General features: G+C 33.7%; 2 protein-coding genes and 1 non-coding gene across 4 annotated transcripts; 2 read left to right on the plus strand and 1 right to left on the minus strand.

Annotated features, from left to right (window-relative positions):
* The first annotated feature begins 686 nt into the window (after nt 1-686).
* On the plus strand, nt 687-3,628 carry LOC125186881 (RING-box protein 1a). Its single transcript, XM_048083363.2, has 5 exons — nt 687-866; nt 941-991; nt 1,071-1,130; nt 3,159-3,230; nt 3,313-3,628. The coding sequence occupies exons 1-5, from the start codon at nt 719-721 to the stop codon at nt 3,348-3,350; spliced, it is 369 nt and encodes a 122-aa protein (XP_047939320.1). The 5' UTR covers nt 687-718; the 3' UTR covers nt 3,351-3,628.
* Nucleotides 3,629-3,987: 359 nt separating this feature from the next.
* Nucleotides 3,988-4,069, minus strand: TRNAS-GCU (transfer RNA serine (anticodon GCU)). Its single transcript has one exon. It is a non-coding gene; the product is annotated as a tRNA-Ser (tRNA).
* A 1,270-nt stretch (nt 4,070-5,339) lies between these two features.
* On the plus strand, nt 5,340-10,983 carry LOC125187085 (ubiquinone biosynthesis COQ9-like protein). Of its 2 annotated transcripts, none has more exons than XM_048083597.2 (6): nt 5,340-5,680; nt 6,060-6,167; nt 6,689-6,850; nt 6,923-7,094; nt 8,237-8,310; nt 10,663-10,983. In XM_048083597.2, the coding sequence occupies exons 1-6, from the start codon at nt 5,405-5,407 to the stop codon at nt 10,741-10,743; spliced, it is 873 nt and encodes a 290-aa protein (XP_047939554.1). In that variant the 5' UTR covers nt 5,340-5,404; the 3' UTR covers nt 10,744-10,983. The 2 variants fall into 2 exon arrangements, with proteins under 2 accessions (XP_047939554.1, XP_047939553.1); XM_048083596.2 differs by having other exon boundaries at nt 5,341-5,683.
* The last annotated feature ends 2,862 nt before the right edge of the window (nt 10,984-13,845 follow it).

A 13,845-nucleotide genomic window follows, 5' to 3' on the forward strand; every position in this document is an offset into this window, starting at 1 on the left:
TATGTAATTAGTTGGGTAGCGGAGTGATCAATTGTTAACTCATCCCTTAGTTGCTAACTACAACTAATTTAAGACCATAAGATTTTAGAAATCTTGTGGTCTACAATTTGCCATGTGTAATTTCGTTTTTCATTTTTTAATATTAAAAAGATAATAGAAACTATCAAATTTAGGGTTTAGAAATACAATGTCAATATAGTGTATGAAATACATCAACACGAAGACATAATAATGTCAACACAATTTCATATTTACATTTTACAAGCATAATATTGACATATTAGGTAAGGTGTATTGACATAAATCTGTTCGTAAAAAATACGAAAATTCAAAAAAAAAAATCAATTTTTTTTTTCAAATTTTGACGTCGGAACATATGCATGTAGTATATCGTTGGAATCCTTATAAAATTATCTTTAATTTGATATGTGTTATAAGAATTTAAAGTTTTGGGATTTCTTTTAAAAGTTAGTTATAACTAACTTGACATTAATACCCCTATTGATTTTTATTTGAATTAATCCTATAGCTTTATTGACGTTTTTTTTACCATATTGACATTTTGTGGTTGATGATCTAAACCTTTAATTTGAATATCTAAGGCCTATAATTATTATTGAGTTGTAGTTAGCAATTAAGCATTGAGTTAACAATATACTACCTAGTTGGATAGCCTAAATAAATACAAGTAGTTCCGCTGCCATTCACCCAACTACAGATGGCGACACTCGACACCGACGTCAACATGGTTCCGGCTGGAGAGGGCTCATCCGGCGCCGGCCCTTCCAATACCACGCCACAATCCTCCAAGAAATCCAAGAAATTTGAGATCAAAAAATGGAACGCCGTCTCGCTCTGGGCCTGGGGTATTATTCTCTTTCCACGCGGCTACAAATTCGTTCCGTATTTTTTGTATAAACCCTAATTCGTTGTTTTGCAGATATCGTGGTCGATAATTGTGCTATTTGCAGGAACCATATCATGGATCTATGTATGTCTCTTTTCTTCCTATTTATACTCTCTAATTCGTTTGCTCCGTTTTGTTTAATTTTGGTGATTTTTCTTATCAGGCATTGAGTGCCAGGCTAATCAGGCGAGTGCGACGAGCGAGGAATGCACTGTTGCTTGGGGTATGTTGTAATGCTTCCATTATTACAATCTTTATACTTTAGTAGACTATATGAATAGTATGATGGCTTCGCGGATTAAAGTATATAGTTTTGTGAGGCATTAGGAAGAAAGGAATGAATAAATCATATCCCACCTCTTTAGATCATCTACCCACGTGAAAGAAAAGTAAAGATTGAATTTTTTTTCATTAAACTACTCTATCCACCAAAGTATAAGCAATACTCGTATGTTGTTAGAATGGATTGTATATTTTTCTGGGTTTCAAGTCATTATTCTGTTCTGTGACAGTGAATGGAAGAGGCTAGCTATTGGATGCTATATTTATCCTGAGTTGTAGATGAGTCATCGAGAAAGGAGACTATGTGTGAGAGTAAATTAAGAGTTTGGATGATTGTTTGCTGTTAAGAACATAAGATCAAATTTCCATAGTACTACTACATATGCTAGTGTCTGATTTTCCTAGTCTTCATAAACTCTACAGTAGGCTAATCATCACAACGTAGTGAGAATTGCCTGAAGTTATATTTGGCCTTAGAGATTGTTAAATCTAAAAACGAATGAATGCGATACTGCTGCTGTTTAGATATTGCCATGATGCCATCAGATTTTCCTCTTGGTGTATAATCCGAACTAGTTTTCTACTTGCTATAGATAGCTTTACTATCTTACCTTGTTTGTTCTAGCAACAGTTGGATAAGTGACCTTGATAGCGTCATCTGAGGTTTCTGAAAAAGTAATTTAGTATGAGGAAAATTTGTACATGCTCGTTTGTCTGGCTTATTTTGTGTGATGACATCTGCTGTCCCTCATCATTACTTGAAATTTTTAAAAGTCTCAGAGATGTTGTTTGTTTTTGTATTGCCGTAAACAGCTCTTAATATTTCTCAAGTTTATTCTAACTTCTCTTAGTGGCCATTCATGTCATGACTAACGAAGTTGTACTGGTAGAGAGCACAAATTTTTCTGAATGAAATTTGATGTGTTAATTTCTCAAAAGGTTTCCATACTATTATAGTTATTTATAAAAAGAATACTAAACAAAATTTTGTATTGAAAGGTACTAAACTTTCATTCTTTCAAATAAAGTACTTATATCTTTTTTTACCTGTATAAATGTCTTTAATAAATTATTTTACTTTTACATTAATCATCTAATTGGTCTCAATTAAATGAAAATTGTTATATTTATTCACTATATACACTCAAGAAAATAAATTTAGATATTTCTAAAAAATACATAAACTATTTAAAATAAAATATTCTATTTATTTATAAAATTAATTGAAATTTACTATATCTAAAATACACGCAGACCATCATTATCGAAGATGATATGGTTTATAATCACCATAAGCTTAAAACTAACTATGTTTTAAGTTTTAAAATTAATTACAGATGAATTTTGTTGATTTCAGATACAGAAGAATTTTGAAATTGTGAGTTGATGTGTAAAAACAAATGGTAGTTGCACACTTGCACTATTTCCAATGTTATATCTTAATTATCTGTCTAATTTGCCGTTTGCCTTTTATTTTAAATATCTATCTTATTTTAGGAAAATCAAAATCTTCTCTTGGATGTATATGGTGAATGAAATAACTTTTATTGTCTGAGATCAATAATATAATTAAATTGTAGAAGAAAAACAATTTTGAAGACATGTATGAGTGTTAAAAAAGATAAGTATCTTATTCAAAAGAAAATGAAAGTTTAGAATCCATTTTGATACAAAATTTTGTTTAGTACCCTTTTTGGTACAAACACTGTAGTTTGGTAACCTTTTCCGGAATTAACCTGAAATTGCATATATTTTTTATTCTATTTTTAGCCGGAAACTTATAGTCAACTTGAGATGAGAGTTAAGTTTTGGTCTTTAAAATGAGATTAACAGTTCCCTCACTATATTCCAACCTGTGTAACTCTTCATCCTGGATCATATTATTTACTACTATATCTATCTCTCTTTGTATTATTGCTTCTTACAATTATATATATCTTTGATATTTTTCCTCCTATAATTCCCCTAGGGGTTTGCAACCATGCCTTCCACTTCCATTGCATCAGCAGGTGGCTTAAGACTCGCCAAGTTTGCCCTCTTGGTAAGTCGTTTTCCATGTTGGATACTATACTTAATCGTGCCATTGCTGTGCCATGTGTGATGTATTCAACAATAATTTACAGATAACAGTGAGTGGGAGTTTCAGAAGTATGGCCACTAGAATTTGTTACTGGAGCCGACATTGGCTTCTTCCTTCGCGTTTGATCTTCTTCCTGGGTCGATCAGAAGCCTTGAATTATCGTATTTATATTCACGTACAGAATCCTTCTGCATAATTCCTTTTTTTTAGATGGAATATTATTAGGCATCTTTTGCTCCAGCTAATTAGCTTTTTGTTAAGAATTTGCTCTGGCTAGTAATTATCAGCATCATTATACTATGCTAATGATTTGTGGATGTCTCTTTTGTTGCTGATATGGAAAAGCGATTCTCTGCTAATGATTTTTTTTTTTCTTTCCAGTTTCTTGCAATTTTTTACACATTTTGTGTCTTATGATCTCCTAGAAAGTTTGATATATAAGTTGAGAAAATGCCAGTTCTATTATCTCAAGATTTATAAGAATCATGATGCTAATTTTGTTACTAGGAAAAAGTTTGCTACCACTATTCTATATATGTATGTGTCCAGTGATTTGATTTTTCTAAAGTACTAACATTTTAGTTAATTAAAAAAAAGGATGCAAATAAAATGCACAGAAGAATGTATTTTGCTGCGATTGAAAGGAATTGATCGGAAAATTTATTAAATGAGTTGATTCATTTTTGTTTGTAATAGTAAAAACTAATTAAAAGTTTGACGTCGCCTGAGAGATTCGAACTCTCGCGGGGAAACCCCATGTACTTAGCAGGCACACGCCTTAACCACTCGGCCAAAGCGACGTTCCTGTCAACCTTTTAACGATAGGTTTAATTTCATGAGTCTTGAATAATTATTCAGAATAATATGAATTCCAGCTAAAGTAGAATAATATGTATCCATTTTTCATCGTATTCATATAACTAACTACAAACATGAGATAAAATTTTAACTACGTGGAAACTTAGAAAAGCTACAGAAAGAATTTGACAACTACTCCCTCCATCCACGGATAAGAGTCTCGTTTTTCCATTTTGGTCCGTTCACGAACAAGAGTCCCGGTTCATAATTACCATAAAAGGTAAAGAGACCCCACATTCCACCAACTCATTTCACTCACATATCATTTAAAACTAATAAATACAAGTGGGACCTCTATTCCTCTAACTTTCTTCCACCCACTTTTCTTAAGATTTCTTAAAACCCGTACCATTTAGAAATGGGACTCTTAATCGTGGACGAGGGAGTACAAGTTAAATGACTAGGCAATATGAAATGTTGCGTGCAAATATTGTACGAAAGTACTTGGATAGTAGTACAAAACGACAACTACTGCTACTGGTGAGGTGATTACATGATACTCTATCCGTCCTGCTATAAACGATGAGTTTTTTTCTCACAAAACTTAAGAAAATGATACTCCTTCTCTATTGAGTTAAGTGAAGGGAAAAAAATACGAGAGAAGAAAAAATAATAATATAAGAAAGAGAGAATAAAGTAAGAAGATAAATGAATTGTTTTTTTTTTTTCCAAAAAAAGAAATCAATCACTTATAATGGGACAACCCAATATAAATTGTTGATCACTTATAATGGGACGGATGAAGTATAATTCTCCTGTAAAATTAGTACTCCCTTCATCCTTGAAAAAATGTTGCATAAATTTCATTTATTTTGTCCATTCTAAGTAAGTGAACCCTACTATTAATCTAAATCATTACACTCATATTTTATTAGTATAAAACATGTACTCTATTTATTTCGGCAAAATTAAATATTTCTAGAGTATAGGCCAAAATTGGTCCTGAATATATGACAATATTACGATTTTGGTCGTAAACTTTATCTTTTTTGATTTTTTATCGGAATTGTTAACAGATGACCAATTGTGATCCGATTTGAAATGCGTAGGACCAAAAGATTAAAAAGATAAAGTTTAAGACCAAAATCGTAAAATGGTCACATGTGGAGGATCAATTTTGACTTTACTCTATATTTCTATTAACATGGTTAATTAGAAAGATAAAGCGGAAGAGAGATAAAGTTAATGGAGTTGTACTTTATTTAATTTGAGAGGAAAAAAAAAATGGTTGTCATTAGAGATAGTACCGGCCTAACTAAATCATCCTAATTAACTCGATGTATCGATCGGCGGCGAGGCGGCTGTTGCCGGCGGCGATCTGCCAGCGCACTCTTCGATTAAGCTCTCCGACTCCTTTCTCAGCCCCAATCGCACACCGGGCGTCATTTTCAGCAGGCGCCGCCGAGAACGCTCAAAATCACAAGCCTGAATATGCCGCCGCTTATAATTCGTCGACGTCGTCAGATGAAGGGCGGAACCCTAGAGCCACCGCCAGCCCCAAAGCTCACTGGCAGGAAGAGCAAGCGCGAGTTCTTCATGCCTCGCTCGGCCACGTTGTACGCTCTCCCCTCCAAATTTCTAATCTCTCTTCAAATATCGCGTAATTGCATATGTAATTTTGCTTTTGGCTGCGTTTATGAAGTCTTGAGTGTCTAATCGTATCAATGTGTACGTTTTCCTGGACCAGGTGTTAGATTACTATTGCTGCATGTTGATTTAATTTGGTGAAAACTAATTTTCAATTTAATTGTCAACCTATTCCTACATGTTCCACTGCGATTTTGCTTGTACTGCTTTTTCCCCTTCAATTTCTATGATTAATTGCTCCCAAGCGTTACTAGTTAAGTGAGTTTGACGCATATATGCGCTGTGCGCATATTCTAGTGAAGGTAACTTACTCTTGGTTGGATTGCTGTGCAATTTTATGATCAGATTAGATTAGGATGGACTGATGCTGCAATGGTTGCTGGAGCGAAGGAGGTTGGTCTCTCTCCTTCTATTGTAGGATCATTTCCTAGAAAGGAAGCTGCTCTTGTCGAGGTATAACTTTTGATCTTTACGCACGTTTGCTCTGCCTGTATTATAACTGAACTGCAATCTGCATCCAGAATGGTTGATTATAATTTTCCTTCGCTTTTAAAATTCCAGCAAGTACGGTTTGCTGCCTCCAGGAGTCAAATTAACTTAGAGGTGGTTGTGAAAAAAGTGGCATGTTGAACTTGGAGAATTGAATTGTTTCTCCTTTTTTGATGACTTTCTACTGAACCTTACTTCTGGAAAGCAAAGAGTGTGTATGTGCTTTTTCTAGTTTATAACTCTTCAAACTATGCGTTCTAAACAGTCATGTTGTTTGTCAGTAATGGTAAAGTTCTACCAACATTATGTGGAACATATTTTTAGGTGCTACTAAATATAGTCATGGTCAAAGATTCTTATTCTTAACATGTTTTGTTGATAAGATGCCAATTTCAGTTCGAGTTATATAATATTTACATTATACGCCACTTTTAAGCAGCCTCATATAATGCATATTACCACATGTCCTTCTTTGTTTGGTTCAGTTTTTCATGGATGATTCTCTGCAAAAGTTAATTGATATTATCGACACAAAAGAGGATTTGAAGAACTTGATCCCGAGCCACCGTGTATCCAAGCTTGTCAGAATTCGCTTAGAGATGCAGGCACCTTATATCTCAAAGTGGCCTCAAGCACTTAGCATACAGGTATATTATTTTTTGAGTCACTTATTCATTGGTTTTCACTATATACTTTCTCTAAATTTTACCCGATTGCAGGCGCAACCTTCAAATATTTCAACAAGTTTTAAGCAAAGAGCAATGCTTGTTGATGAAATTTGGCATGCTGCTGGTGATGAGGCCGCTGATACTGATTGGTATGTGAAGCGCACAGTCCTTGGTGGAATATATTCGACAACTGAACTATACATGCTGACAGATACTTCCCCAGGTTAGAGTCTATATTGTGTATGTTTCTAGTTCCATCTCAGAATGACCTTGGTAATTATGGGCACATCAGCCTCAAACCCGCAAACTAGAGTCAGGGCACGAGGAATTTATAGTCTTAGCTCTTGATAGAATTCCTGTTTTAGCATTATAAATAAACAGTATCAGTTATAGGCTGCTGCTGCTGCCCCATCAAATACCCCTTGACCTCCTTCTCTCCCAAATAAATATTCTCTTGTAGTTTATGAGTGTTTGTATATACTCCCTCCGTCTCACTCTAAGTGACACAGATCCTTTTTTGGATGTCCTACTCTAATTGACACATTTCTTAAAATGAAAACATCATTATCTCTACTTTATTCTCACTCTTACTTTATTTTCTCTCCACTCAACTCACAAAACAAAACTGCATAAAATCTCATGCCGAATAGGAAATGCTTCACTTAAAGAGGGACGGATGGAGTATATAGGGTATTGTTAAAGTGAATCCAATTTTTATATCAAAACTAAGACCAAATTTGGTCCATTAGATAAAATAAATGGATGGTATAGATCTAGGTTTTTCTGTGTTCACTATATACACACGAATAGGGCATTGGGGGTAAAATGGTCTGACTAGCAATTGTACAACATATATGTAATTATGTATACAATTCAAAAATACATACATTTATTGACATTATATACACTGCACTTAGGACATTATATGCATTCCACTTGGTTTATTACACCATTGCAACATATTTCATTAAAACACAATTGATTGTAAATTCGAAAAAAATACTTAAAACATTACATTTTTTTTTGGCATTATACACATTTCAGTATTTCACTTAGGTCATTCATTATGTACATTGACTTAGGGTATCATAGCAAGGAGTATTGTGTGTTGAATAAGTATTGGTTATTGGCTTTTTGGCCCAAAAAAAGTAAAAGTTATTGGTATTTTTTTTGGTAATATTGTGCCATTTTGTGTAAAATGATGTAAAAAAATATAAGGGGCTGTGTTCTAAAATAGAAACACCACACTCTTGGTGGACAGACTAAATATAGTAATAAGACCACACTTTTTGTGGATGTAGGGAGTACTGTTCACATTAATCTCTAGCGAAGGGCTTATATACTTGCCATGCTTTCTGTTGACAGATTTTCAGGACACATGGGCTTTCTTGGATGAACGAGTTAGAGATGCATTTGATCTGAAAAAGACACTTCAAGAGGTAATCATACTGCCCTTAAAACAGTCATTTGATCATTTGAAGATGTCTTTTGCATATTTCTTTGGGCGCCTTGTATTTTCCCTCGTTTTTGTGCTTTTATGGACATGATCTGAATATATATTTGGGAAATATGGTTGTAGAGAACCTGAATTCATCAATCAAATGCCGGAGTACAAGTCATCTTCTGTCTTTTGTATTGCTTTTCACAACAGTGTTCCTATCTTGCATCCTCCACAGAATTCTGAGAAAAACAGGGCGTTAAATGCCAACCATTGAATATATGTTTCCTAATAATAAACCAATTGACAGTCTCTATCTCTATAGACTAAATGCCCTTATTACCCATTACTCAATACTCAGTATGTTGTACGAGCATTCCTATTTAGTGTAGTATATCCCTCCGTTGCTGCTTCTTTTTTGACAGAGGAAGAGATGTATATGAATGTATAGAAAACTCCTTGGAAGAGGTGTTTCCTAACCTTTTATATATCAACTTTCCATTGCTCTGTGTGTGTGTGTGTGATACACATCGTGGCCTCTTTTCTGTAACAGTGTAAAAACTACTTATTAGAGCTTTAAATCTTCCTAGAAGATTCCCGTGGTTTTGCATGCGTTTGCATATATACCTAAGTAGAAGTGTGAGGAATATTATTTCCCAAGAGCTCAAGCAAGTTAAGAACATGTTATTCTACATGAAATTCATACTTAATTTCCGTTTCTGAACATTTACAAACTTTACCTTAGAAATGCATAATCTTGTTACTGATACTAGATAAAGGAATTGCTATGAACAGCTTACATGCATAAACACCCTTAAACTAAGGCTGGGAGGACAGAAATTGCTCTTTAGGCAAAGAAAATAGTCTAATTTATTTCTTAGTTAATACTCCATTTGATTTAGCTAAGCATGTACATTAAATTATTGATTTGATTCAACTTTCTTCATAAGTAGACCAAATTCTGAAGCGACTTGCCTTTTCGTTTAGGGATATTTGATAGCTCACTCTTCTCGATATCTCTTAGTTTCCAGCAAGAATTATAAATTGAATTAGAGTATTTTCCGGATATACACGGCTGAATAACGTATGTATTGGGTCTAGGCCAAACTCAAACAGAATCTCAATCTCAACTTAGAAGTAGCGTTATGTTTTCCACTTCTGTAAATGTTGGAAGCAGAAACTGTTGACAGAAAATAAAAAAAGATAAGAAAGAAGAAATCTCTTCACCTGTCAATGTAGTGAAATTACAAGAATTATGGGGTCATAATATTAAGTGTATACTTGTATGTACTAAAATTTCAAATTTGGCTGTCTTCTGCTGGAATTAAATAATTTAGTTCGAACCACGAGTGTGTTTGGATATGTTTCTTCAATTGGATGACCCAACCTATACACCCTGTCTATACTAGGCATAAACCTAGTCCCATAGTGTTTTTCCATTTTTCGCTTGAAACCATGTCACAGTATTCAGTATCTTCATTATTTATTTACATACATTGACGATGGAAGTACTGATTCCATGATTTTGGCTTAAGAAATATGACAAATAGAAATGAGCCAGCTCACTGAGTTAGAGCATCCAACGTTCTTCTAGATTAACTCGAATAACTACATGCATTGATTGAGGACAGGTTCCTTGTTAGAATTAAGCTGTTGCTGTCACTTCTAATTATTTTTCTGTGTGACTTGACAGCCTAAGCACCTACTTTGGTTTCTAGCAAATCCTTTGAAAGTTATTATTGGAGCAGATTCAAATAATTGAAAAGTAGAAGCTATGTTTATTGGTTCTGGGATCCATCTATTAATCGTTATAGATAAGATTTTTTTCTATTTGTGTTTGGACTCTTTGCAAGACATTAGACACATAGCTATTAGCTAGACAAGATAAGAATCCGCAATAGAATGCAACAATTATAAAGAAACTAGTTTGGAAACCTGGCTAATTCCAAAGTTTGGCTAGACATTCTTGAAATTAATTTATCTAATTGCCAACTTTCCAATAATCCAGTAGCCCCATGAGTGCTGCTCGCAGTACTTGAATTAAATTTAAATGTGCTCTAGCATGAGAACTTTCCTGTTATAGAAGTCACATTTTGTGAAATGAGTCAGCTAAGAGTAAAACCAAGTTTGTGCTCTAATTTATGGTGTTTCAATATTCCAATAAACTGGTGATTATATTTGGCGCTATATAATCAATATTTTTGTCAATAAAAAATAAAACGGAAGATTTTATAGAAATCATAGGAGCTGTTGTTGGCTTGTTATTTCTCATCTTCTTTGTTTATATTGTGCAAGTACGTGTAGAAAGCAATCCAAATATCATCATCCAAGCTTTCTAACTTTGAATCTGCAGGTAAAATATTTGGCTGAAGCAGTGGGGGCTGGGATGGGAGGTCCTGCGCAAGGTTTTCTGAAGAAAATCCTTCAGGGTTGACTGTTTAGAAGGGTGGTAGGAAAATTTTTACTGCTTTTAATTTTGCTTCCTCTTTTATTTTATATATATACTACCAACTTTTATTCAATTGAAGGAGATATATGGTAGTATGTATCTTCAATAAGAATGCTAGCTTTTTAGGTGCTTAGAAGGTTTGATCTCTGATATATTCATAATCTTCTTATGTGGGATGAGTATTTGTGATTTATCTAGTTTAATTACCAGAGTTAATTATTTCAAGTATTGTGGATTGGCTGTATATAATTTATAAGTGTGTTGTATTGTTGTGGGTTAATCTCTTGAGATGACTGGATTTGCATCTTGATTTGGGTCACATTTATGTAGCTCGTGGATGTGAACATAGCAGAAAGACAATGGGTGAAAGTAAAACTCATATATATGTGGTCTTCGATCTACAAACAATCTGATAAAAACATGGTCTAACTCCACTCCTGTTTGGAATTATTGTGATCGTAGACATCCTTCAATCCCTGGATGAGTTAGCATCCGTAAATCTGTAGCACAATATCTGGAAAAAATATCAAACATACATCACTGAGTAAAATGGGAAAAGTAGAGGGGAAATTGGTTTTAATGTAGTGTACATTCAGATTCAGTTTGATCTCATGACTGCTCTCTGACTCCTCACCCATATCCAAGCATTTCTAGGGTGTTGGCCTTTTGAGGTAGGGTTCTTGTATATCTTCTTGGGCACGTTCCCTCAATCGATGTGTGTTATAATGCTAACATTTCTTAAATTGTCAACTTTCTAACTCATCAACGCAGTGTATTAAAAATGTCAATACGATTACATTCAAATGTCAACATAAATTTGTGTTGACATTTTAATATACTATGTTGATATTTTAAATATCAATGTCAACACAATGTATTAAAATATCAATTAAGTTTATGTTGACATTTCAATGTCATCGTGTTGACATTTTTAATACACTACATTAATAAGTTAATAGAGTTAGCAATTTAAGAAAGTTAATAAAGGATCGCACCTCCCCCTCAATATCTGTAAATGTGAATAGGGTCTTCTTTTATTTTTTTTCCCCACACTATTGCCGTGTAGTTGCAATACCTTAGTCGCAAGTGAGAGGCTTGGGAGATGGACTTCTGGCCGTCCTTCCTCTTAGTGGGCCCCACTGTGTACTCTAATTGAATACCCATCACAATACGATCGAGCCGAGATGTGAGAGGCACTTGGGGTTAGGGTTTCAACTTTTTTACAAGAGTGACTAGGATATTCTTCACATTCATGCATCAAATAATTTTATTTTAAATTCCTAAGTGCTTAATTACCTTCTGCATTGTTGAGTGATTCTCCATTTCAAGATCTTGAAGAGGATCTTTAGGCGGCAGAGGAGCGCCTTGGTCTCGGGAGAGATGTGAATAGTTGGAAAACAACTTATTAATCTTATTCATCATCGCTACTTTCTCAACTACATGTTCCATTTTGTTGGGGCATGGACAGTTGGGTGGTGCACAACATGTGATGTTGTGTTAAAACGATGGTGTTAATTCCAAAATTGAATTAGTTTTTTATTTCTTACTTTTATTGAAACTTGCGTGTGAGGAAAATTTTACTAAAAAGTGACTAAATTCCCAAAGTAAAGCAATAGAATAACAAACATCTACTTTTTCATTTGTCACTGTTCCAACACTTTAGTTCTTAAAATATACTCCTCCTTGTCCGTTGTCACTATTCACGGTCTCATTTTAACTTGGCATGAATTTTAAAAATTATTTAATTTTATAAAGTAAAGTGAAGAAATGAGTTAATAATTTATGAATTCAATTTTTATATATTAATTTTATAATAAAATGTGGGTATGATGGTTTAATTGAATGGAGCAGATCCACTTACCTAAAATTGAAAAAGTAAATGAGACTTTAGGGTGCGGATATCCTGAAATGACAAAATGTAACACTTTCTCGAGAGAATACTAAACTTTGTCTTAATTTTTTCAACTTTTCCAACTTTCTTGGATTTTTTTTCTTTTTAATATTTCTTCAGTTTTTCCCATGTATCATTTTTTTATGCACACATATTTTCCATACTTTTTATTATTTTTGACTTTATCCTCCAACTCTTTTTCATAAAATTTCTATTTATCTCACGAGTGTAAACAAACTATTCCCATCATTTAGTTTCCAATAAAAAAACTTAAAAACTCACTAGCTAATGACATTTATTTTAGCAAGCTCATATTTTCAAATACAAAGGTAGATATAAAAGGATGGGCTAACTTCATCTTATCTCTAATTAATCTGTGTAGATTAATGCAGACTTGGAGCAAGTTCTAGAAACAAATATACTTCGTTTATTCCATCTCAAGTGATTCGTATTCTATTTTGGATTGTCCCAACTAATATGATGCATTTCCTTTTATCGAAAAATTCAGGAATTTTATTCATTAATTTAGGTTGTCTAATTAAATACTCCCTCTGTCCGCGAAATATTGTCCAGTTTTGCCATTTTAGTCCGTCCGTGAAATGTTGTCCACTTTTTTTTTTTCTTTTTCATTTCTAGTAAATGGACCCCACTTTCAACTTACTCATTACACTCACACCCTATTATAAAAACCATATATAACATTTCACTAACTTTTTCCACACATTTTTCTTCTCATTTCTTAAAAACCGTGTCAAGTCAAACTTGGATAACATTTTGTGGACGTGGACGGAGAGTGTATCTAATTACACCCTTATTACCATTAAAATTAATTAATTTTATATAACTCATGGAATGAATCGGACCCTAAACCTAGATTTTCCTTCCCACCCAACCCTTCATTCCCAGAGAGTTCTCAATGGACCGCTGGCTGGTCTAGTAGCCCTGTGCAATCTCAATCGGAACAAAACAAAATTAAATTGAAGCTATAAAAGGAAAACAAAGATAATATTGTTGGGTGTCCCGTCAACAAGCACTCGTTTTATGTCTTTAGCTTAACTTTCTTGAAGTGATCGAAGTATTAGAAAGAAAAAGTAATTGAAATATAGTTAGTGGAGAATGAGTCTTACCTCATTAGAAATGAAAACTTTCCAAACATAGAAAGTTTCTATTTTTAAGGGATGAACCTTAAATTTCAT

Source organism: Salvia hispanica, chromosome 5 (genome assembly GCF_029641045.1).
Source record: "Salvia hispanica isolate PSC_SH4W2 chromosome 5, Shi_PSC_v1, whole genome shotgun sequence".
Classification (NCBI taxonomy): Eukaryota; Viridiplantae; Streptophyta; class Magnoliopsida; order Lamiales; family Lamiaceae; genus Salvia; species Salvia hispanica.

Bases quoted from the DNA above. Each gene is read 5' to 3' on its own strand.
- LOC125186881 (XM_048083363.2), top strand. From the start codon at position 719: ATGGCGACACTCGACACCGACGTCAACATGGTTCCGGCTGGAGAGGGC. The intron at 992-1,070 runs GTATGTCTCTTT...TTTTCTTATCAG, and splicing joins GAACCATATCATGGATCTAT to GCATTGAGTGCCAGGCTAAT. The intron at 1,131-3,158 runs GTATGTTGTAAT...TAATTCCCCTAG, and splicing joins GGAATGCACTGTTGCTTGGG to GGGTTTGCAACCATGCCTTC.
- LOC125187085 (XM_048083596.2), top strand. From the start codon at position 5,405: ATGTATCGATCGGCGGCGAGGCGGCTGTTGCCGGCGGCGATCTGCCAG. The intron at 6,168-6,688 runs GTATAACTTTTG...TGTTTGGTTCAG, and splicing joins AGGAAGCTGCTCTTGTCGAG to TTTTTCATGGATGATTCTCT. The intron at 7,095-8,236 runs GTTAGAGTCTAT...TTCTGTTGACAG, and splicing joins GCTGACAGATACTTCCCCAG to ATTTTCAGGACACATGGGCT.